At 39.2% G+C, this 25,313-nt stretch overlaps 2 protein-coding genes across 5 annotated transcripts in view; both read right to left on the bottom strand.

Moving 5' to 3' along the window:
• The window catches only part of arrb1 (arrestin, beta 1), a 39,844-nt gene extending 34,365 nt beyond the window's left edge, over positions 1-5,479 (bottom strand). The window contains exons 1-3 of one of the 3 annotated variants that reach the window (XM_022685460.2): positions 5,216-5,479; positions 2,397-2,478; positions 1,669-2,088 (exon numbers count right to left, since the gene is read on the bottom strand). In XM_022685460.2, coding sequence (XP_022541181.1) covers positions 1,669-1,688 — 20 coding nt within the window. In that variant the 5' untranslated portion in view covers positions 1,689-2,088; positions 2,397-2,478; positions 5,216-5,479. Of the gene's footprint in view, positions 1-1,668; positions 2,236-2,396; positions 2,479-5,215 lie in introns of those variants that run through there. The other 2 variants (XM_022685461.2, XM_049467174.1) reach the window with 2 other exon arrangements.
• Positions 5,480-7,178: 1,699 nt separating this feature from the next.
• Positions 7,179-25,313, bottom strand: part of LOC103034420 (protein Atg16l2) — a 48,488-nt gene continuing 30,353 nt past the window's right edge. The window contains exons 15-18 of one of the 2 annotated variants that reach the window (XR_002652042.2): positions 18,016-18,165; positions 16,698-16,745; positions 8,955-9,051; positions 7,179-7,954 (exon numbers count right to left, since the gene is read on the bottom strand). Coding sequence is in view for 1 of the 2 variants with exons in the window: in XM_007236804.4 (XP_007236866.3) it covers positions 7,861-7,954; positions 8,955-9,056; positions 16,698-16,745; positions 18,016-18,165 (394 nt within the window). In the remaining variant the exon portion in view is untranslated. Of the gene's footprint in view, positions 7,955-8,954; positions 9,057-16,697; positions 16,746-18,015; positions 18,166-25,313 lie in introns of both variants that reach the window. The other variant, XM_007236804.4, reaches the window with a different exon arrangement.

The following is a 25,313-nucleotide window of genomic DNA, read 5'->3' as shown; positions in this document are numbered from 1 at the left end:
TGATCAGGCTTGTAGACCAGCTAAACCCTCAAGCTCAAACAAAAACGAACCCTTTTTACTGGTAAAGAGTTAAACTGGTCAACCAGCCAACCATCTTTTATTTAAGCAGAGAATATAAAGCTTTTTATATTCTTTATCTAAACCTTCTTCTTCTTCTTTTTAATCTATACAGTATATCATGTGGCGATTCTATGTTAACTAAAAATGGTTCTTTTCCATTTAACACATTTCATGTGCAAAAATGGGTCACCAAAAAAATCCATGTCCAATTGGATTTTTTGGGATTTTTATCCTGTATGTCACCTTTAGATTTAAGACTGAACTTCATGAGGTTCGACTGTGCCATAATTAGGTAAAAGTATTACTTTTTAGCACTTCATATTTAAAAGCAGACACACTGTTTTGATATAATATAATGATGCAAATACAAATTCACAAAAAGAGACTACCTTGAACTTCTGCACATTTTTGCACATGTCTCAAGCCTTTATGATTGACTGACATATGCAACAGAATCCTCATACAGGAAAAACCTACAAAACCTACAGAAGCATCACATTCAAAGAAGATTACATTCATTTCTCTAATTAAAAAAATTATATATTATTATATTCATGTATCACAATATTTTATTTTGGAATACTGTATCGATTTTTTTTGTTAATGTTAAATTATTAGCTTAGAGGCAAATTGGTGGTAAACAGTCACTCATTTATTTTGTTATTAAACCCTGACCACTAACAGTGTTATACTCTGTCGCTAGCTCCCACAGTTATGATTACATAAATACATCAAAACTTTCTTTCCTTAGATTTTATAAATATAAAAGTGTGTTTTTTATACTATGGTAGTTTTTTTCCTAAAATGTTACTTAAACAATCGCCATACAGCTCTGGAAAAAAAAGAGACTGATACGTTTTAATTCAAAGAAAAATCAAAGACAAAATGAGTTTCTTTGATTTTTTTTTTGAAAACCCCTGGAATATAATCAAGAGGAAGATGGATAATCACAAGCCATCAAACCAAACTGAACTGCTTGGATTTTTGAGCCAGGAGTGGCATAAAGTTATCCAAGGAGTGTTTAAGACTTGTGGAGGAGAACATGCCAAGATGCATGAAAATGTTATTAAAAACCAGGGTTATTCCACCAAATATTGATTTCTGAACTCTTAAAACTTTATGAATATGAACTTGTTTTCTTTGCATTATTTGAGTTCTGAAAGCTTTTTTGTTATTTCAGCCATTTCTTATTTTCTGCAAATAAATGCTCTAAATGACAATATTTTTATTTAGAATTTGAGAGAAATGTTTGAGAAAAGTAATTTATAGAATAAAACAACAATGTTCATTTTACTCAAACATTTACCTATAAATAGCAAAATTAGATAAACTAATTCAGAAACTTAAGTGGTCTCTTATTTTTTTCCAGAGCTGTATATCACCTTAGTTACAATTTCACAACATATTGTGATATATTGTATCGTAACTCCTGTACGTATCGTGATACATATCGTATCGTCAAGTACTTGCTGATATATACAGCCCTGTTACCAGTTAGGGATGAGAGATAATGATGTGAGAAGTGATGTAACACAGTCTCTAATCTTTGCATCATCATGTTATGCTTTGATTTATCAGTAAAACAAAATAAAAGCCTGAAATTCTTACCTTGTGCCTTTATCGCCCATGATGAGGACTTGTGTGTGGTGGATTCTCTGCTTTCAACTTGGAGAAAAAGCACAGAGCTGGAGCGAAAAAAAGAGAAGTAAAGGGAAGAGAGGTAGAGTACTGAGAAAAAGAGAGAGAAAAGAAAGAGAGAAAGAGAGAGAGAGAAAGAGAGAGATTCACTTATGAACACAGGTTGTGAGGTTGTGCAGCAGCCTTGATCATGTGGATGTCTTCCCTGCAGTTTGAATGCCGTCCAGCTGAATTTGATTACAGAAGCATCTCCTCTTTGCTTTTTTTTTGCCTGTCAAAAGAGGCCGCCCTCTCCAAAATAAAGCAAAAGCAGATGATCCCTCTCTTCTACTTGGACGAGTCCCACTCCGTCGCTGTTCAGTCAGAGCTGGAGCACTCCTTGCACTGTTTCTGTATAGAAAACAAGAGGCTGCATTAGAAATCCTAAAGGTTTTGAGGATCCTGTGTGTGAGGTGCACTGTGAGGCAGAGCTGCTGCTGCCTTTCGCTACATCTCCATCTCCCTCCCACACTCTCTTCCGCTCTCTCCCTCTGTCACATGCATACACACACACACACTCACTCTCTCACGCTCCCCCTCTCCCCATCTCCCTCTCTCTCTCGCACACACACACACACTCCCCCCTGCTCTTTTGAAGTAAATGGGGATGTGTGCAGGCTGATGTGTACAGCACTGAGGCACAGACATGTTTTGCTCACCGTTGCTCTGCAGATACTGGCGCAGATGACACAGAAGCAAAATTGGCTGCACAGATTCCCTCAAAGCCCAGCTTTATTGTTCCTGTCAAAAAAAAACAGAAGAAGAAAGAAAAAAAGAGAATCAGAGGAACAAGCAATCAGCACATGCAGTCTCCTGAGTGGTCTGTGTGATGATCCTATACCAACCCTGCACTCTTGATTAAAATAAACATATGCCAATAGAATTTTCTGAAGCAGTTCTGCTGTATTAGAACCACTTTAGGCTCCCTAAAGAACCCCTGAAGGGATGTTTTTCTGAAAAATCCATGTTTGTAAATGAGATGCTGGTGTGAAGGACCTTTTGGAAGCTCAATGAATGTTCATAGACACTAAAGGTTCTGAAGGTTCTATAGCAACTGAAGGAATTAGAAGAACCATATTACAAGTAAACATACATATAGGTCCCTTTATGTCTGTGTATTGCAAAGCAAAAGAAATCGACATTGTTTTTGTATTAAAGTATTATATATTTTGTTATTCTATTGGTTTCTCTGCAGGATTTTCGCTGTATAACTCATCCCACAGTTTTTAAGATAACATCAGCATTCCAGGCTTGTACTGTGTAATCAGACTATTTACGCTTAAAGGTGTCCTTCCGCTAAAATCCACTTTTACTTGTTCTTTGTGAAATACAATAGATCTCTCTGTGTTGTATATGCATGCTGCACATGAAACTGTTCCTCAACCTCCATTGTCTGCAGTAGCTAGTAAAAGAAAATATTTACAAAAACAAGTCGATCAGGAAAAGCACCCGTGTCTACTTGAAACCGTGACTTAGTATTCATGGCCTTACCCACTTTGGAATAGGAGCTAACAGTGCTAGGAACAACATGGCAGTTCGTTCCTGTGTTATTTGTGCAAATATTTTGCCCATGAAATCAGAGCTAAGAAACAAACAGTTAGAATTTGTCTATGGAACACCACCAGCGAAGTACCATTGAGATAGGTAGGTGTATGTTTAAAACAGTCCTGTTTACACTAGGTAAAGTAAAAATCCACCCTGGGGTTTAGTTCCAACTCCCTGGGCCCGGGGTGGATTTTTACTTGTTTTAAACATACACCTACCTATCTCAATGGTACTTCGCTGGTGGTGGTAGACCTTGACTACTCACCTCTATGTAAGTAAATAGGTTTACATAGGATCTCCGGTGGATTCTGCATTTTACAGAGAATATAAGACTAGGCCAATGGCTGAACTGCACTTAGCTGGGCATTAAACATGTTGTAAAGCAACATATGACATTGCAAAGGCTGTTGTAAAGACTAGTGTAAAAATGCATTTATTTTAAAATGGTTGTCCGTCTTGCTGCCTCGCAGTGCAGTCCTATTGTTTCTCCACCCCCCACTCCTGCACCGGACTAAAGCAGTGTTATACTGGATCATCAAAGCACTTTTTCACAAAAAATAGCTCACATGGCATTCATTCATACTAGAGACTAGACATTTTAAAATGAATGAAAAAACAATAGAATTAACCTTTAACATTTTTTGGCAGATTTTATTTATTTTACCATGGGAATGAATGGGGTGTAAAAGCTTTGGTACCCTTTAAAAGTTGTGATGATATGATTTCACTAGACACCCTAGGAGTCACTAAGGAACATCATGGCACAACACGCTGCAGCACTCATCAAGAAACTATTTAGCAACCTAACATCAGCCACTAAAATACCACAGTAACCACTTAGCAGCAACATTGTAACCACTTGGACTACTATAGTGATCACTTAGCAACCACTTGGAACACCAAAGAAGCCACTTTGGAAACACTCAGCAAAACCATAATAACCACCACCTGGAATATTATAGTAACCACTTAGTAATGCCACAGCAACCAACTTGGATACCAATGCATGTCAAGTTAAATTGGTTGTTTTTTTATCATAAGACCACCTGAGATACCATAGCAACCACTAAGATACTATGTATCCTGAAGAACTTATATTTTAGGAAGATGTCGTGTTATGTTAAAAATGGTATTTAACCAGCAACTATTTTTTTACTAACTTTTTCGAACTTGTTCAGCAGCCTAAGCAAGTGTATTTTAACTCTATCCCACCATGAGCAAAGCAGTTGCCCTTATTGTAATGTAACCTTTAAAATCTTAATGATATTCAAACATGTGTATTGCTGCTGGCTACATTCAATTTCTGGCTTTTTTTCACCCTAACAACACAGACTGGTACCTAATCACCTGCTTCTTTCTCTATATATTTTCTTGCATGTGTTTAGTAACACTGTATTTTTTATATATTTATAAGTACAGCAAATTGAGGTTTAGATTTATTACATTTTTGTTTAAAGAACTTCTTACTTGGGTGAGTTTCTCAGCTGCTGCATCTGCTTTTGCAAAGATCGCTAGCTACGTTGGCTTAGCTTAAAAGGCTTGCATTGCTCTCTGTACAAAATATGGTAGGCTTGGGTGAAAATAGTCGCAGTGTGTGTGTCCAAAACCATTTTCTACAAAATGATACCTCCTGCCTTGTAAGTTACACTTCTAATAAGAGTTATCTAGCTAACCAGTTAGCTGGCTATCATTAGCTCTGGGCTTACAGCTACCGTTAGCTAGCTAGCTAAAACATTCCACAATGAAATAAAGTAGTTAGCTGAGGGTGCTTTCACACCTGAAAGTTTGGACCGTGGTCCGAACCAAGGTTCATGTGTTTGCTACATTGTATATATTTGGTCCGCTAATTTTTGTTTTCACACTGCAGTTTAGGGAGCGCACCAAAGACCTCTGTGTGATACCCCTACATCCTTTAATCATCACTAATCATTACGTATCGATGCGTTTTCCTTAACTTGACGCTGATTGCTTTTAGAAGGACATGCGTCTGACGTTGGCGTGTTGACAATTCAGCGGGTGGTTCATTCGGTGGAAAGCCTTTCCAGGATAAGGATAAAATGAATGAACAGATTCATTTTGTCTCCATAGTAGCGCTGCTGCTATTGTGGTTTTAATACCAGCAGCAGCAACTTCAGGCACAGTACTCTAGGTTAGTTCAAATCCGCCAAACGAACGTGCTTGTCCTGAAGCAGCTGTATCCACGGCTCATTTTTCCTGCTTTCCGGTTATTGTGAGAGGGTACTGACTGCAGCCTGCAGGAAGGCGGAGTTGGACGTCCAGTGCGTTCAGCTCCGCCCACTTTGTTAGCGTCATGCCGTCCAGTCCCGCCCACTTTGTAAGCATCATGTCTTAGCTCCGCCTCTGAACGGAAGTAAAAAATGTACAGGGCAGTTAGCGGACTTTAAATATAATGTGCCGGCTTAAATACTATGTATACACTACAATCCCGCAGGCTGCAGTCAGTAGTAGATGGTTATTTTTCTTCTTCTGCTGCCGCTGTTAAGGAACGCCTGCTCAGCTTCCTGTAATTGGTCCGATAGTTCGAACCATCCAGAAAAACGCTTTCATACTGCAGGAGAACCGGGCCATGGTTCAGATGATCCGGACCGAGACCACCTCTCTTGGTCGGACCAAAATCTGGTCCTTAGGTCCGGACCGTGGTTCGCGGCCCTTTCACACCTGCTACTTTGGTTCGGACCAAACTGAAAAGTCCGAAAGTCCGGACCAAACGAGGCAGGTGTGAAAGCACCCTTAGTTAGTTGTTAGCACTTCATATCTGGTGCTCACCACTATGTACGTAAAAAAAATCACTGTGTCCCCTCAGAGACTCAGTACATATTCTTATGTTTTTTAGAATAAAGGTCAGGTTGGTGGTGGGATTATGGGAACCTGTGTTTATCTGAGAGTCGAGTTTCCATCTTGCCCGTGCTAACGTTCCAAATGTAACTACACTATATTCTTCTCATCTTGTTATGCTTCATATAAACTCTAAACATTCTTCAGAGAAGCTGCTGGTGAATCTTTAAACCAAACAAAGCAATGGATTATGGGTATTCCCTGTCCGATAGCTAATATAGATTGTACACTATATTGTACATAATACATAATTCACTGAGTGCTTCAAATTGTTAAAATGTTGAAAATGGGGTTTCATTGATACAATAATATGTAACATTAAACATAAAGAAAAATAAAACTACATGGATAGATCAAAGTTAAGTACAGCAGCTCTGTATAATTTAACTCAATCAAGATATACAAATAGTCAAAATAAAACGAAAAAAATAAAATCTGTGGTAGGGCTGGGAGGTTAATTAAATTAAAAAAAAATTGATTAATCGAATTAATGCAATTTTCAAAATGGGTGTCAAGGCTGGGTATACCAAATTAAATCTATGAATATACTAATCTACTAATGATTGGGATTGCACATCTTTACATAGAGAAGCTGCCAGAAGGAATCTCAGACAGACATTTGCTTCTGTCAGAAACCTGTAAAGTATTCTTTTATGTGGCAGTGATTCATATTTTACTCTTTTCGTTAACTGAAATATAAGGAGGTTATGTTTGCACCGTGTTTTATATAAAAGCTGCATGTAGGGTTAAAAGGGGTTGCTTATTAGTTGTAACCAAAAATAAATAAATAAATGAGCAATTTTAAATTAAATGTAAAGGAAACTATAGCTTGCACATCACTTTAAATGGTGCTGTCTGTTTACAAATAATACGAAAAATGAAGTTGTTAAATAACTTACGTATATACATATATATATATATATTTTTTTTTTTACAATATCACCAAGAACTAATATTTGGGTTACCACCCAAACTAAATACTACTATAAAGATATGAAATCTCACATTTGGAAGATGCTATGATTCACTGTTAAGATCCATTGTGTATTACGGCAAGAAATTTTATTCACCTTTCAGTTTAGACACCAACAACAACACAGTCCACTGGTGGAAAATTTACAGTGTAAACAAATCTGAGCTTTACCTTTAAGAAAACGCCACAGGATATCTTTAACAAATGAGTCTATCTAACAAATGAGTATGTAAAAGTATCTGGCTAGAAAAAGTCCACCTGAAGCCCTCTGAGTGGTTTCAAAATCACTGCCTACAGATCAAATATATTATAAATACAGAAACATTCATTAAAATAGCATACGAAACAAATATGTCAAAACAAGGTCACTTCAGTTTTTGCATCTTTAAACCATGTGATTTGATTGTATGAGTGGTATTTTGGTAACACTCTTGCTTTGCTTTATAGGTACTCTAAATGTCATCTAAGAAATGCTTTTCTTATGCATACTGTCAGTAATATTCAAACAAATGAACATAGAGGTATCCAACAGATCCAAACTGCTGTATGAAGCCAGACCAGCTTATTTTAGCATGCTGGCTGTGGGTGTTTTGGGGTTTATTGGCAGTGAAAAACAGTGAAGTTCAGCAGTAGGAGTTTGTGAATTGAACATGCTGGGCTGTTCTTCAGATGCTGAGTATGGATGACTGGACATTACAGAGTCTGGTGGGTTTTTTCAGCAACAGGAGCACAGCCATGTATCTCCAGGTTCAGATGTTGCTCCAGAGAATGGCTCGCCGGCTCTTATCTACACTCACCACGTACTCGCCTGACATTGACCATGCCACTGCATTAACTGAGCATCTGAAACAGACAGTAGTAAGAAGGACAAATTATCTCCATGATTTGGTGTTAGTGGGGCATGTGCATAATAAACAGTGGAACTATAAAATATTCCTAAAGGCCTGCAACTTAAAATTAGGGATGCATTGAATGTTTGGCAACCAAAAAAAATTTTTTGCTGTTCGGAAAAATAAGTAAAAGAAGAGACCAAAAAAAAAGTTTAAAAACCCATTTAGGCTTTTAATTTACACAATTTACTGGCAGTCAGATGTACTAAATGTGACTTGAACGTGAGAATGTTTGTTCCCCCAAGCCAGTTTCATTTCATACGTACGTTCTAATGTGTTTTAGTGTCACTGCTTTGCTTTGAAATACTAAATGAGAATATATTTTTTTTGTTCATACAGCAGTTTTCAGCTCTGAACACACTCAACATTTTAGTAGGAATTCCACACAAGTCTTAGCACATAAGGCCCTAGATGACTACATTTGTAACATTGCCTGTGATTGAAAATATATGAAATGATAACATGAGCAATCACACAATCTATTAAAATAGTCTGTGATTGGAATATCAGACTAAACAATGGTAATAAATTAATCTGGACATGAAACGTCATGTCAAAACTTAATTTTTTCAAGGAGCTACTTAAAGGGCTAAATGATGTTTAAAGTTGTGCTTTTTTGTTGTTCATATTACTTGTTATACTGGCAGAAATGGATTGTACTGTGTTAGAATAAAAGGGCACCATTTACCTAACTGCAGTCAAAAACATGCTAATTAAACACAAATTAACTGCAAATCGTTAGGTGGTGTCCAATCCAGTCCTGTGCATCCATAGTAACAACAAAAAAACAACAAAAAGACTGCCCTTAATTAAAGTTTATGTTAACTAAATTAATTATTTCCCAATCACAACATTATGTAGCAAAATCCAAACATAAAATAAAAGAGAGTTTCTATCTCATATTCTTCTGTTCTTGAGAAAAAATGTCAGGTTGGCGGTGGGAATATGGGTACCTGTGTTTATCTGAGAGTCGAGTTTCCAGCTTGCCTGTGCTAACGTTCCAGACGTACACAGCACCATCAGCAGAGCCTGCCACCAGGTAACTTCCATCTGGACTAAATACAGAGGGAAAAAATAACATTCAGGCTATGGGTTAAAGTCTTTCTTGGTTATTCCTGGTTTAATCAGGTTTTTTTTTTAGGTTAAGTGCTACGACTGCTCGTCTCATAGGTTCATTTATAGAATATACTGTATAAAGTACATCTGCTCTAATTTTTGAGAGTTTTGCATATACTCTATAAGGTGTATATTGCAATTTCTGTTTAACCTTAACATTAGTTATCCTGCGGTTTGAATGAAATTCTACGTGTTTTTAAATCACTGGCATTCTTCAATTCTTCAAGTGGGGTAGTAGAGAGGTATAAAGCTCTGTAAGCACTGCACTGTGCAGCAGAATAACTGTGTTCTCTAAAATGATAGTGCTCTATCCAGTACTGTTGGGAGGAGCTGAATAGAATAAAATCCTCACTGCAGTGCTCCAAAATTTAGTATTAAGCCTTCTTCTCTGAACAGTAGAGACAGCTACACTTTTGGATAAAAAAACAATGAATGAACAGAAACAAAACTTTTGTCTGGTCATATAGTGCCCATCTATAATAAATCAGGTCTGAGGCTACTGAATCCAAAAGATTGAGCATGCTTAAATAATTTAATGCAGGTCGGAAAGGGTGTTAAAAATGTATTAACCCTTTATTGCCCTACTCTATTTTTAGTAGAGCACATTGAGTTTCTTTGTTATTGAAGGTCTTGAACTAAACTCAACTCTGTTGTGCCATCTGGTAACTGTGTCTTTTAATATGTGTATCGGTTTCAGCATATGATAGCTACTGAGGATTTGCTTAGTGGAATTATGTAACTTTATAAAACATTTTTTGCATTTTGTATTTGTGTTCTGATTTTGCAAAAAAAACAAAGGTATCTAAAAAATTGGGGACTTTAAATGGTAAAAACAAACAATTATATTTATGTTTTGGTGAGGATGTTAAAGGGTTAAGATGTCTGTGTGGAGTTATTATTGTCTCAGTACAACTTTTACTTTTCTTCCTTTCAGTAATGATCAGATGCTCTTGTCTCTTATGCTTTTGACCGATTTGCTATAATCTTATTAATTCATTGGCCCTCTAATTAAAACACCATTTACTCAAGGGCTAAGCTTAATCTCTCTCTCTCAATGTGTGTGTGTGTGTGTGTCCTCAGCAGCGTGCTCCGTTTCTTAGCAGCAGCAGTGATGTGTGTTGCCAGTGCTGTGTTGAAAATATTCAGCCCGAGCTCTAGGCTCTGGACCTGAGGAAAATGTCGAGGGGGAGGGTGATAAGTCTTCCATTAGACCCCTCCCTCTCCGAGCTCGCATTACCAAGGCAGACTCATCCTTAAAAAAAATGACGCAATGCATTCTGGTTCTCCTGTTGCCATAGAAACTGCTAAGTGTATGACTCAACTGGGAGTCAGACACTCACCAGAAGCATAAATGGGGCCTCAGCCCACCGTATTCCAGTATTGCTCTGGATCTCTTTTCTTTTCCCGTCTTACATCACGCAAAGCACCGAACGTCCACTCTGGTCCATGCTAAAAAAACGGCAGGGTCACATTATGAACAGGGTGGACCTGGGAGGAGGAGGAGGAGGAGGGAGTTAACTAAAGGCTTCTAGCTGTTCTCTGTTGTTACGCTGACCTTTATAAATGCGTCTGGAACACTGCAAAGAGCCCCGTCCCATAGTCTGTTGGTTTTGCATAATCTAGCACTTTAGATCCTTTATTCTCTGCCAGCTTTTTTAAGCTGTCCTCATCATTTTCATTTAAACTGGCCATAAATGTTTTAGCTGGGGACAGATGAATGCTCTGCCCTTTAAGAGCAGCGTCTGCCTGTTTATCCAGCCTCTGCCTTTAAGAAATACAGGTAAGTTCAGAGAGCTGAACCTTAACAGCTGCTCTATTCACACACACAGCAAAAAACACATTCAACCCCAATTCATAGGGTTTGTATGGTCATGAAATAACTGGAAAAGTCCTGAAATATGAAAATAGCAATTTCCTGGCCTGAATAAGTTTTGTAAAAATAAAAACACCAAGAATGTTTTGGAAAAGTCATGGTCTACAAATATTTGTGTTTTAGTTTATCGATGGAGAAAATCTATTTTGAGCAAACAAATTTGTCAGCTACATCAGAGTTAATTCAGTAACTTAGCCCTACACAATAAAGGATCTGACATACATTTTATTATTAAAGATTGTGTGTCAGCATTTTATCTGATTCATTTTAGAGCTACTATAATCAATTTTGATTATAGTTTTATTACTTTTTTGTTTAATTGTACATGTCTGAACTGAAATTTGCCTTGCAGTCATGGAAAAGTCATTAAAAAAATCATGGAAATGTATTGGTAAAATGTATATGAACCCTGATTTCAGAACAATAATGATGTTGGGTACAGTTGGGTCAGTGTCCATTAAGGATCAATGGTATCCTCAATTTACATAAAAATAGATTATTGTTGATACAATAAGAATTTTTTATCATGATTCAATAAAACATTCCCATATTGCCCACTTCTAGTCTCAGGTAATAACATGTCTGTACATCACCTTTAATTATAGTGTCAATCCCCTAGCACTGTTAATCTAAAGACACCATGCCAACGAAAGCCACCAGACAGTTGGTGTGAGTGGTTGGCTGCCTACTGCTTGTAGTCTGTGGAGTGTGTATTCCACACTGTTGGCTCTGCTCTGCCCTTGTCAGCACTAATTTGCCTGAATAACTTGAATGATCTTGAATGAGTGTCAGCAGTTGGCCACAAGACAACTGCAAATCAGTGCATGCAGAGAAAAACAAAAGAAAGCACAGCAAGCAAACGTCACTGTCATGCAGAGAATAGCCTCATTTTTAAGGTTGGGGCGTTTTTGAAGTAGCACAATAAGTTTCATCTAATTTTAACTTTACATTATAAAATAAAAATAATTAATTGCTCCTTATTCGCAAATATATTTCTTGAGAATTAAACAGAAAATGTTTCTTGAGAAGTGTTCTAGTAAATCTTGTACGTCGTTGTTCCATTCCATTCTGTTCTGTAGACACAAAGCCAAAATAATGTCTGCCACATTGTCAAAATTCCAACCAATTGAGTTGCACAGAGGAAGCCCTGCAGCCTTCTCACTAACCAAATATCTCAGACCGCCTTCATTAAGGTTATAATGCAGTCTAAGCACTTTTTCACTGCAGCACTATTTGATTTAGTTAAAACAGACTGTGGTTTCTTGTTCCCTTTGGTGCAGTTTGTTTGAGCAGGTGTAAAATCAGTAATCGCAAAAACAAAAAAACCCACCAAGACCAGCTAGGGGAAGTGGCCTTGGTCCAGAACTCCAGAGCATTTTGAAAGTGTTATCCGGTCTCGATCTGACCCAACTAATGGCAATGTTGCAGCAATAACCTGCTATATTACCCTAATAATTACTACAGTTATGAACAAACATTGTCTCTGCTGCTGCTCCATGCTGAGCTGTTTTACACTGAACACTGTGTCTGGAGCGTTTACTGATCACAGCCATGCACCATTCCATTTAAAATACTGTGTTTAAAAGCACAGCAGTGAATTTTTCAGCATTCAGTGTTACAGCAGCTTTACACTGCCCAATTATACACACTGGTCAGGAATACAGATCTTTCTGTTTTTATTTCCTGCTCCTGCGCCAGACAGCTCTGACCAATCACAGGAGACATTGTGTTTGCATGGTTTGTTAGGATGCATTTTGGTGCATTTAGGTTTGCACTGTGTGAAAACAAACCAAACAGAGAAGGAAAAACTCTCCAGGGTAAACAAACTCATCAATTGATTTGCACCAGAGAACAAACTACAGGTGTGAAAACACCCTAAAGTCAAGGCAGATTTTTAAACTGGATACCCAGTAGAGTAAGTGCAATAGGTCAGTATTAGCACAAAGGAAAAGTAATCAGTATCAGGTACCCACATTTTTCAACACCCAACACAAAGCTAATAATTTTTGAGGGCGTCTAAAGCCCTTTTGGAAAATCTATCACTGTATTACTTATATGTTGCACTTTTACAGTGGCTGTTGCCAGCTACTGAGTAATTCCCTCTTACACAGGCACATTAAGTATGTGTGTGTTGGCCATCAGCTGTAGTCCCTGGAGTGTATTCAGTGCTAATTTTCACAGGGGACAAGTGACAAGTACTCTTTTCTCACAAGAGCTGCAGGCGGATAGGCGGAGGGAGGCATATTTCACTAAAACACTAAAAATCTGCCTTGACTTTAGGGTGTTTTCACACCTGTAGTTTGTTCTCTGGTGCAAATCAGATGGCGGCACGTTAACACGCAGCGGCCGCTCCGGGTCCGTTAAATGGTGCTTTTGTGTTACTATTTGTCGTTTTTTCCGTTTATTTCCTGCAAATATGTGCATCGGAACACCCGTGCACATGTTCTACCACCGCCAGACCCTGCTACAGTGGAGAAATCAGCCAGAAAACACGCTACCGGACGAGGTTCTGCAGACGCTACTTGAGCTTAGCCTGCTAAGAGACCCAGGCCGCCAGCCCGCGGTGTTTCCTGACGCCGGAGCCCAGCGGAAGTGCCATCGCAAGCGGTGCGAGCGTAAGCGGAAGCGCGGAAAGAGAGCCGGGATCCGCGCGAGGCTAAAGGCTAGTCCTAGCCGGCCGGCTATACCATCGCTCTTTCTGGCAAACGTCTGTTCCCTTGACAATAAACTGGACTACATCCGACTCCAGCGAACAACCCAGCGTGAGTTCAGAGACTGCTGTGCTTTGGTTTTTGTGGAATCGTGGCTGAACGACAACATTCCGAACAGGGCCATTCAGCTAGCCGGGCTAACCGCGTTCAGAGTGGATAGGAGCGCGGCTCTATCCGGGAAGACCCGCGGTGGAGGCGTGTGTGTTTACATCAACACGGAATGGTGTAACAACGCTGTGACTGTCGCCAAACACTGCTCTCCGCTGGTGGAGTTCCTGCTAGTCAAGTGCAGACCTTTTTATTTAGTACGGGAGTTCTCCGCCGTGCTAATAGCTGCTGTCTACATTCCACCCAGCGCTAGCATTGGTGCTAATGCTAAAGAGGCTCTGTGTGAACTCTATCGGACTATCAGCGATCTGCAGAACAAACACCCAGTTTATTATCGCCGGAGATTTCAACCACGCAAATCTCAAGTCAGTGCTCCCTAAATTCCATCAACATGTGGACTTTGCAACGAGAGGAGCGAGCGCGCTGGATCTTGTTTACACAAACATCCCCAGCGCGTACCGGGCGGAGCCCCGCCCCCACCTCGCTTTCTCGGACCACATGTGTGTTTGGCTGACTCCAACATACACACCACTCATCAGACGCTCCAGACCAGTTCAGAAGCAGGTGAAAACCTGGCCGGCAGGCTCCATCTCTGCCCTTCAGGACTGTTTTGAGTGCACTGCATGGGACATGTTTAGGGAGGCTGCTACTGAAGGCGATTCTGTTGATTTGGAGGAGTATGCAGCATCAGTCACTGGCTACATCAGCAAGTGTATTGATGATGTCACTGTCTCCAAGACCATCACTACACGCCCAAACCAGAAGCCTTGGATGACTGCTGAGGTACGTGCGCTGCTGAGGACCCGCGACTCCGCCTTCAGAGTGGGTGACAAGGTGGCCCTGAGGAAAGCGAGAGCCGACCTGTCAAGAGCCATCAGAGAGGCAAAGCGCGCACACGCCCAGAGAATCCACAGCCACTTCAAGGACACGGGTGACGCGCGGCGTATGTGGCAGGGCATCCAGGCAATCACCAACTACAGGACAATGCCACCGTGCTGTGAACGTGATGCCTCCCTCCCTGATGCCCTGAACAACACAAAACAACACGATGGTGAGAAAGACCATGCCCAAGCCGGACGAGCAGGTGTTGTGCCTGACTGCAGTGGATGTGAGGAACACTCTGCGCAGAGTCAACCCACGAAAGCTGCAGGACCAGACAACATCCCCGGCAGAGTGCTCAGGGAGTGCGCAGACCAGCTGACAGATGTTCTCACGGACATCTTCAACATCTCCCTGTGCAGCGCCATCGTTCCCGTGCCGAAGAAGTCCACAGTGTCCTGCCTCAATGACTACCGTCCCGTTGCACTTACACCCATCATCATGAAGTGCTACGAGAGGCTAGTCATGAGGAACATCAAGACACGACTGCCCTCTTCACTGGACCCCCTGCAGTTTGCGTATCGTCCCAATCGCTCCACGGACGATGCCATCACCACCACCCTTCATCTCTCCCTCACCCACCTGGAGAAGAAGGACACTTACGTCAGAATGCTGTTTATAGACTTCAGTTCAGCATTCAACACCATCATCCCACAGAACCTCATCAGGAAGCTAAGCTCGCTCGGCCTCAACACCCCCCTCTGCAACTGGATCCTGGACTTTCTGACGGGGAGACCCCAGTCAGTCCGGTTCGGGGGCAGCACCATCACACTGAACACTGGGGCCCCCCAGGGCAGTGTCCTGAGTCCTCTGCTGTTCACCCTGCTGACTCATGACTGTGCTGCAAAACACAGTTCTAACAGCTTTATCAAGTTCGCCGATGATACAACCGTGCTGGGTCTCATCACCAAAGGCAACGAGTCGGCATACAGAGAGGAGGTGCAGCGGCTGACAGACTGGTGTACAGTCAACAACCTTCACCTGAATGTGGACAAGACAAAGGAAATGGTTGTTGACAGGAGAGCACAACACACCCACTCTCCACTCAACATCGACGGGTCCTCTGTGGAGATTGTTAAGAGCACCAAGTTCCTTGGTGTCCACTTAGCAGATAACCTCACCTGGACCCTGAACACCAGCTCTACAGCCAAGAAAGCCCAGCAGCGTCTCTACTTCCTCCGGAAGCTGAGAAAGGCCCGTCTCCCTCCACCCATCCTCACACTCTTCTATAGAGGGACCATTGAGAGCATCCTGAGCAGCTGCATCACTGCCTGGTTTGGGACCTGCACCGTCTATGACCGCAAGACCCTCCAGCGTATTGTGAGGACAGCTGAGAGGATCATCGGCGTCTCTCTCCCCTCCATCACGGACATTTACACCACCCGCAACATCCGCAAAGCAACCAGCATTGTGAATGACCCCACTCATCCCTCACACGAACTGTTCTCCCTCCTGCCTTCGGGAAGAAGGTACCGCAGCATCCGGTCCAGCACGACCAGATTCTGCAACAGCTTCTACCCCCAAGCCATCAGACTCCTCAACTGCAGAGACTGAACTGATGGTTTTTCTGTACATGCACACACACTCTTACCCCACTTACCCCAGAAAATGGAAAGCACTAAAAACCCTACTACCTCACTGGACTCTATTGCACACTGTGTAATAGAGGTAATTACTACCTCACTGGTCTTTTTTGCACACTTTTTGCACACTGCAAAATTTGCACACTTTCTTGTTATTTATTATTCTTTGTCTGTATTGTGTTGTATTGTCTGTCTGCACTTTTGTACTGTTGCACTATTGTTCTGTCTACACTGTGTTTATGTGCACCATGGTCCCTGGAGGAACGTTGTTTCGTTTCACTGTGTACTCTGTATATAGCTGAAATGACAATAAAAAACACTTTGACTTTGACTTTTGACAAATACATAGTGTGTTTTGCACTGCAGTAATAAAAAAAAACATATGTGTACTGAAAAAGCAAACAACTCATGTTTTGTGTATCTCACCTGAAAATGGCCTTGGTGCTGTCACTTCCACATTTGAAGCCCTCTGCCCTGAAATAATCAAAGAACACAGAACAAGCAATAGGTTTGTATGGCAAGATGATATTACATTTTTCTCTCTATATTTGCATAATGATTGGTGACCCCTTTTTAAAAAGCTGAGGGACCAGCATTATCACACTGTAATATCCACAATGTATAATGGAAGGTGCACACAACATGATTTTAGCCCCGGTCAACAACAATCCACATTCTTTATTTTTACTTCTGCGAGTTTCCGATAAGATCCTGTGCACTGAACTATCACTCTTTTTTCACGAACACGGCATCACAGACTCATTATGGCTTCCTCCTGGTGAAAGATCTTGTTATTCATGTCCATGTGTCGCTTATCTTTTATGTAGTGTGCAAACCACAATTAGATTCCTGATCACAAGACAACAAATTATGTAGTATGAAAAAGTACAATTATATGAGGATTCTGAAATTTGTTTAGTGTGTACATGGCATAAAACGTATAGAAATAAAGCAGGGAATGTATTACTGTTTTGGGGGGGCAGATAAATAATACATTATGTTGGCTTTTACACATTTATAACCTTTTACACAAGACAACATCTATAACTGTGAAAGATAATACAGCCTTACATGAAGTACCATATTTTTCTATATGGTTTACTATATGGCGTACTGGATTATAAGGCGCACTATCAATGAATGTCTATTTTTCTGGTCCATTTTCACTTCTAAATCAGCAGGTCTTGCCGCTGAGTGGTGGTAGAGGGGTAGCAAATTAAGTTAAGTAAAGCTAAGCTAAGTAAACAAAACTGTAATAAAAAAAGACTTTCTTTTAAAGTCAAACGAGTGCTGGATATTAATTTACACAGATTTCTCTCCTGAACATGGTTTATTTGCGTGAGTAAAGCGTTTTCGCTTTTTAAAAGTAAGCTTAGATTCACGAATTACTCCAGCACTAAGGCTACAGCAGCTAACCAATAGCAGTTAGCGGCTAATGATAATGATGATACAGCAGTGCTAGCTAGGGTTAGCAGCAGGCTACAGGCCAATAATACTTATCTCTAAACGGGGGAAATAGCGGTTAGCGGCTAATGCTTATGCTACCCCAGCCCCGGTGCTAAAGAACTAAACTGAAACTCCTGTATAACACTGTACTTCAGCGGAGTGGCTTTATTGCTCCTTACAGTGCGCCTTATGTGAAAAATATGGTACAATCTTTGTTTCATTTATAACCATTCAAGAGGCTTTTATCTGACTGAGATTAGAGTTGTGCTCTCTACTATACAGTTTTTTTTTTATATACCTAAAGGCCATTCTGGTGTTGCTCATCCTCAGGTCAACCAACTGAAGGCTCTCATCTCTTGAGCAGCTTAACAGCTCCCTGTGGTTGGGTGAGATGTCCAGGGATGTCACTTTGCCCTGTAAGGGCACCTCCTGTGTACAGCTGGCTGCCCTACAGAAGCAGGATAGATTATAAACAGAGAATAAATATGATTACATGATCACAGAAAAAGGAAAAGAAATAAAACTATAAAAAAACAGAGCAGAATGAGCTAATGAGCACAAGAGCTAGGGTCACTGTGCCCAATCTCTCTCAAAGCTGGGCTGTGGAGGAGGAACTGCATTTGCTGGAGTGATTTAGCTGCAGTACCTTTGGGATGAGATGAAGTGGCGGCTGTGATCTAGAACTAATCTTCCAATATCAGTACCAAACCTCACTAAAGCTCTTGTGTCTAAATGCAATCTAACATCTGCTGCAGGAGTGTCTGATCCTATTCTCCATGGACTGGTGTAGCTGAAGGTTTTCATTTCTACAAAGTAGGAGCAAAACCGGGTGAACTGTTTAAATGTTCAAATAATTAAACAAGTAGTGATATGGGGTTCAGCTCATAGGTGCGAGAACCTGTAAGTTAAGCCAACATGTTAATATATTAATACAATTTTACATACATTCGACTACAGCATTTCAGAGGCTGATTCTCATTATACAGTGTCATTAAACCCATGAGATAACAGCTTCACCCACTAGACTCTACAGAGGCATTTTGAAATTGAGGTGTTAAGTGTGAGAGTGCTTTGACTTTTAAATCAGACATTTAAAATGTCATACCAAGCAGCTCACGCATTTCTAGTATTATTAAGGCAATATCTACAAGATTACATTAAAAAGAAGCCTGCAGACATTGCAAACATGCAGTTGAATAAGCTGCAGCCAGAGGGGTTTGGGGGCATATGTCCTAAAAATAATAAATGAATAAATAACATTACAGCTGCAACATTATTTTAGAAGTGATATCTGAACCATTTAGCGCATTACAATTTGTACAACTGAATAATACAACTACAACATAAGAGATATGTTCTGATGTGTAGATGTTTTTTGTTCTTTTCACATCCTGTTTACTCTTTTCCCACCCAAACCATTACTTCAGTTTCTAAAACAGGTATATATATATATATATATGTGTGTGTTTAAGTAAAATGAACATTGTGGCTTTATTCTATAAACTATGGACAACATTTCTCCTAAAATCCCCCCCAAAAATTGTCATTTATTTAAGTGAGAAATGACTGAAATAAAAAAAAAGATGCAGAGGTTTCAGACATCAAATAATGCAAAAAAAATATATATATATATTCAGTTTTAAGAGTTCAGAAATCAATATTTGGTGGAATAACCCTTGTTTTTAATCACAGCACCTTGGCATGTTCTCCACCACCAGTCTTACACACTGCTTTTGGATAATTTTATACCACTCCAGGTGCAAAAATTCGAGCAGTTCAGTTTGGTTTTTGATGGCTTGTGATCATCCATCGTCCTCTTAATTATATTCCAGAGGATTTCAATTTGGTAAAATCAAATGAACTCATTATTTTAAGTGGTCTCTTTCTTTTTCCAGAGCTGTACATTTGTTTCATTGTAAAATTGTGGAATGACCCTGAGTGCAGCCTTCCATTGTTATTTTTTAGTGAGTTTCTGTGTGTTTATTGATTAGATTCACACAAAACATAGATAGATACAAACACAACATTTACAGAGGACTGCACACAAACCCACCAGTTCAACACAACAAGGAGCAGAAGTCAAGTTTCTTAATTGCACTCTATATTTGCAAATATATTAATAGGAGCAATGAGAAATAATTAATATAAAATAAGAATGCTCTAAAATTACTTTAATTTTAGACTTACGTTTTTGCATTGCAATGACATTCCTATTACTCATGAAATGCCTCAAACTCTAAAAACAGCAATTTTAACAAAGCACTGCATGATTACCCACTGTCGACTAGTGCTCACCCATTATCTCTATTATATGGTCTCATTTAGGATGCCTTCTAACAGCTAGGAAAAAGTGACATAAGAGCATTTGGAATTTTCGATCAATTAGTATTTTGTATCAATTCTGGCTCATTAATGCTTGCACTGAGTGTTGATTTATGATTAAAGTCAATTAGTATAAAATGTATTATAATTCATGTAGGAAAATTAATAAATAAATTTTCTGCAATTGTGTGTAATGTTTATTTATCTTTAGTCTTATCTTTATTTATATGTTAAAAGATCAAAGAGGATTGCTCTGTTTAGCTATTTTTCCTAAAAGACTGTACAATACAGATAGCCAGGTGTAGGACCACAGCAACTGAGGTGCACTCAACAAAAAGACCTACAGAGGTAATAATAAGTTGACCTTGTCTGGTGGGTTTAGGGCTCTTAGTATGTTCTTCTAAGGTCTTTAAAGAAATTGATTTCAGGGCATTCTGCCTCACTGCATCTTAATGATTTACTTCCAGAAAACAGAAGATGTCATGTGACGATGACTAAGTGCAATTCAGCCTGAAAGCTTTGTGTCCATGAGAAGTTCCATCCAACTGATGACGGATAAAGAGATGCTAAAAGAAACAAAGTGACATTATAAACGGCAGATGTGATTATGTAGAATAACTTAATATTGCTTCTGTGACATAAGCCCTATTCGTACGAGATTAGCTCTGAAAGGCAGAATAAAACTGATTTTTTTTATTTTTTATTTTATTTAGCCTTTATTTAACCAGATCGGTCCCATTGAGACACAATGATCTCTTTTTCAAGGGAAGCCTGGCCAAGACAGCAGCCTAAACATCAGTTTCAACATTTAAAACAGACAGTTCACAGTTAAGCCATAAAACAAAGAATCAAACAATAAGGAATCAAACAGTAATGTACAATATACAGTCTGGATGGGTCAATATGGTTGAATAACAGGACCTTCACACAAAACATGAACAGAAACAATAAGAGGCTGATTCCAGGTTTCTTACAAAATTTCTAAATGTTCTAAGGGAAATAAGTTCCTTCAGTTTCAGAGTACTCTGCAATGAATTCCAGGCAGCAGGTGCAGAATGCATAAAGGAGCGTTTGCCGAATTCAGTGCGAACTTTGGGAACATTGAGGAGATAGCAATCATTTGAGCGTAAAGAATAAGTACTCTGGAGTCTCGAAATGTAACCACTTAAATATTGAGGGAGTTGCCCCAGGATGGCTTTATAAATAAAAATGTGCCAATGTGAGAGACGACGTACAGCCAGTGAGGGCCATTCGACCCTGCCATATAATGTGCAATGGTGGGTGAGAGCTTTACAACCTGTGATGAACCTCAGGGCACTATGATACACAGAGTCCAACGATTGCAGACATGTTGCAGGGGCATGCATATAAATAAAATCCCCATAATCCAATACTGGAAGAAAAGTAGCAGAAACTAACTTTTTCTTGGCAGCAAATGAAAAGCATGTCCTATGACGATAAAAAAAGTGTAATTTCAGCTTTAATTTCTTGACTAGATTTTCTATATGAGATCTAAAGGAAAGTCTGTGATCAATCAAGATACCCAGATACTTATAACAAGGCACCAACTCAATTGCAGTCCCTTGTAGGGAAAACACACTAGGAGAGGGCTCAGGTATCTTCCTGCCATTTGAGAAAATCATCACTTTGGTTTTAGAAGCATTCAGAACAAGTTTTAGGTCTGTAAGCTATGTATAAACATAAATGTATAAACACATTTTTTTTAATTTAATTTAAACATAAGCCATGAAAAAGCCATGAAAATTCCCCTTACACAGGATGTGAAAGAACATCTACCTAAATATTTATAAAAGATAACCTGAGATTACATTTATGATGCATGTTACAGAAGATAAAAGGCACCAGAATTTTTACTGATGTGAGAGCATGCAGTCTGTAAAAATGAACGGCATGGTGATTTTGGACAGGACTGAAATCAATAAGAAACTCTGGTTATAATTTCGTTTACCCCACCTGCCCAGGTTAATCTAATCCTGTCTGAATAAGGCTTTACACGCTTTAAAATAAAGGTGGTTCTTTAAGCTATGCTATAGAGCAGGGGTGAGTTTATTTTATATCTTTAAAAAATGCAGTTTATATATATATATATATATATATATCATTCTTATATGGCATCACCATTTAAAGGACCTTTAATTTGATGAAACTAACTAGATCACTTACAAAGGTATATTACAACAAATTAATAAATACTCAACAGAGCACACAGACAGACTAGAGACAAAAGTACTGGGACAACTTATCTGAAATTGAGGCTTTTTTAGTTGGGGTAATTGGATCCAGGGAAGGCTTTCTACTGGATTTTAAAGCAATACTGTGAGGATTTTATTCATTTCAGCAACAAAAATGTCAGTGCCATCAGGATGCTGGATGACTGCCACCCCACCTCACACCCAACTCTCTAACTCTCTATCCCAAAAGTATTGAACGGAGCTCCATCATTCCAGAGAGCACAGTTCTACCACTGCTCCACAGCTCAAAATGCCCCTGCATCCCACACCTTGCATTAGAAATGATGCCAATGGTTTCATGTTTATCTCCTCAAATGGGTGTAATTAAAATAAAAGTAACTGAACTAATCATTAGACGGGGTGTCCAACAGCATTTGAACATGTAGTAATATGTATTCATAAAGTGCCCACATGACGCAAAGCCTTACTCTCTAGCAAATCTGATAAATCAGCAAAGCCCAGCACAATCGTTTTTTCCTTTTTTCACAAATGTCATAACACAGCACAAATCACCTATTACAGGGACTTGAGGAGACAATTAGTATGTGGGCTGATAGTTGCTAGGCGACAGACGAGTTGTCGGCACAGCAGCAGCTGGAGGTTACTGTTGCTGGGAGTGAATGAGAGATGTCAAGGGCTCAGCCATGGTGTGAATAATAGGCTCATTTTTAAACCTCCAAATGTGCAGGAGCAGAAGCATGCTGATTATAGTACTTGGCAACACGCAAAGATCACATGGCTCTTCTGGACAATCTTAGGCTGAAAACGCAATAACAACAACAACAACAACATGTCCACCATAAGTGGACATGAAGCAAAGACATCTTAAACCTGGTGTTACAACACGCATATCAGCATATTAATATTCTTTTTAGTGCAGAGTAGAACACATACACTCATCATCAAAGAAACTGCTGCAAAAATAGTTGCTTCCAGAAGGTAAGATTGCAATAAATTTGAAAGAACAATAAATGATAAAAAGATTTAAGTGATATGGGCAACACTTGGTCATCTTTATTGAGCTGAAAATACAGACGTAGTGTGCAATGTATGTTTAACACAAGAGTTGTAGAGGTTCCTAATGGGGTCTTGCAATAATCAGTTATATGCAGCTTGAATATTCAATTACAGTTCCTGCTAATTTTGTGGAAAAAGTGTTGATAGCAACCCAACCTACTATAGCAACACAAACAATTTCAATCAAAGATCATATCATACAACATATGTCATCAGAAATGTGCACTGCTGACTACAAAGAGGGGCATAAATCCATATTAATGTTAATGGATTTAGAAGGGGGTGTTATAAAGGCTCCTGCAGGTGTAATTCGTTGGTGTCCCAATACTTCTGTCCATGTAGTGTCCAGACATATTTCCAAATCATATTGTTTCTACTATTCTATTAAAAAAAAGTCTCAATATTTATAAAAGAGCCGACTCACAATGTGTATTTATTGAAACATTTGTCTGGTAAGAAATGAGTTCATTATTTGAGTTAATTATTCTTTCACCAGCTGCGACTGTCTCATTTGTGCAGCTGGAGCAGTAAATAAAATGAGAGCACAATAAACATTGGCATTTTACTGATCTGTTTTTTAAATTATATTTAAATAAATAAGTAAATAGTATGGTGATGTATTTTTTTTGTAAAGTGTATTGCTACACTCAAAGCTAGAACTTACACAATCTCAATCTTGTTAAGGTTTTAAAACGTTTATACTCTTTTCATTTAGACTTTTTTTTTTTCTTCAAACAAATATAGATGTTCTTCTATGGCAGGGGTGTCCAAACTACGGCCCGCCCGTTTCCTTTTTTGGAGCGGCCCGCGATGTATTTTAGAAATAGAATGAAAGTTGGCCCGCTGTTAAGCAGGTTTTTATAATGTGAGATTAAAATTTTGAGCGCTAGGTGTCAGAAACGGGCGGAGAGGGTGCGCAGTTGTAGCACAGAAAAACGGGGCAAAGAGTCTAAAAGCGAAGAGAGTGCGCAGTTAGCGCATTAAAACGGGCCAAAGAGTCTAAAAGCGGAGAGGGTGCGCAGTTGTAGCGCAGAAAAACGGGCCAAAGAGTCTAAAAGCGGAGCGAGTGCACAGTTGTAGCGCAGAAAAGGGGCAAAAGAGTCTAAAAGTTGCCATAATTAAGGAGTTTAATATTAAGAGACATCATGAAATTAAACATCAATTTGAAAAATCTTAGTTTACACAACACTGTCAAATATAGATAAAGATAAAATGGTGTGTAAATGAAAGTAATCAGGAAAATGTATTATTTAAAGTGGTATATTTTATTATTTGTTTTATTACAGAGTCTGTGGCCCGTGACTTCAAATATATTTCTCCTTCTGGCCCCCAACAAAAAAAGTTTGGACACCCCTATTCTATGGTATTGCTAAAATGTCCTATTGTATAACCTTTAATCAATTATTCTTTTTCTTCTTCTATTGTTTAATGGGTGACATTAGCCTGCCTACACATACTGTAATTGGTTCAAAAGTCAAACCACCTAAAAATATGTTTCACAGTGAAAACAAACTGGATTATGGTTCAGCTGATCTGGACTGTGGTTCTGGGAATCACCACTTTTTACACCATCATCCAGGCTGAAAATAGCTCACAAGAAGCACAAGAAGCTTAATAAAAAAACGCTCTTTACAAACCGTAGCTATGGGTTGAAAACAGTGTTTTTTAATAAACTTCTTGTGCACTTTTAAAGTTAATAATGCTTCATTTTAAATGTCAGGGCTCTCTGGATTCTATCAATGAAGTGTGGAACTACGTTGAGCCTGGAGAACAGTGTAAAAACTAATTTATCTGCAGGGGAAAAATATGCCCCATATCATCCAATCTAAAGCATGTTTGGACAAACTGCAAAAAAAATACTGGATCCCAGAAAGCTGCGGATAAGCGAAGGTGTGCTATTCAACAAAGGTTAGTACTCTATCATGTTTTACTACACCAAGAGTCAATTTTACACCAGAGTTCCCCTTTAAAGCTATCATGTTTGATTAGTGCTCTCTGAGCAGAT

Source organism: Astyanax mexicanus, chromosome 18, assembly GCF_023375975.1.
Source record: "Astyanax mexicanus isolate ESR-SI-001 chromosome 18, AstMex3_surface, whole genome shotgun sequence".
In the NCBI taxonomy this organism is placed as follows: domain Eukaryota; kingdom Metazoa; phylum Chordata; class Actinopteri; order Characiformes; family Acestrorhamphidae; genus Astyanax; species Astyanax mexicanus.
The sequence above is the reverse complement of the archived record's forward strand: the minus strand, read 5'-3'. Positions and strand labels throughout refer to the sequence as shown.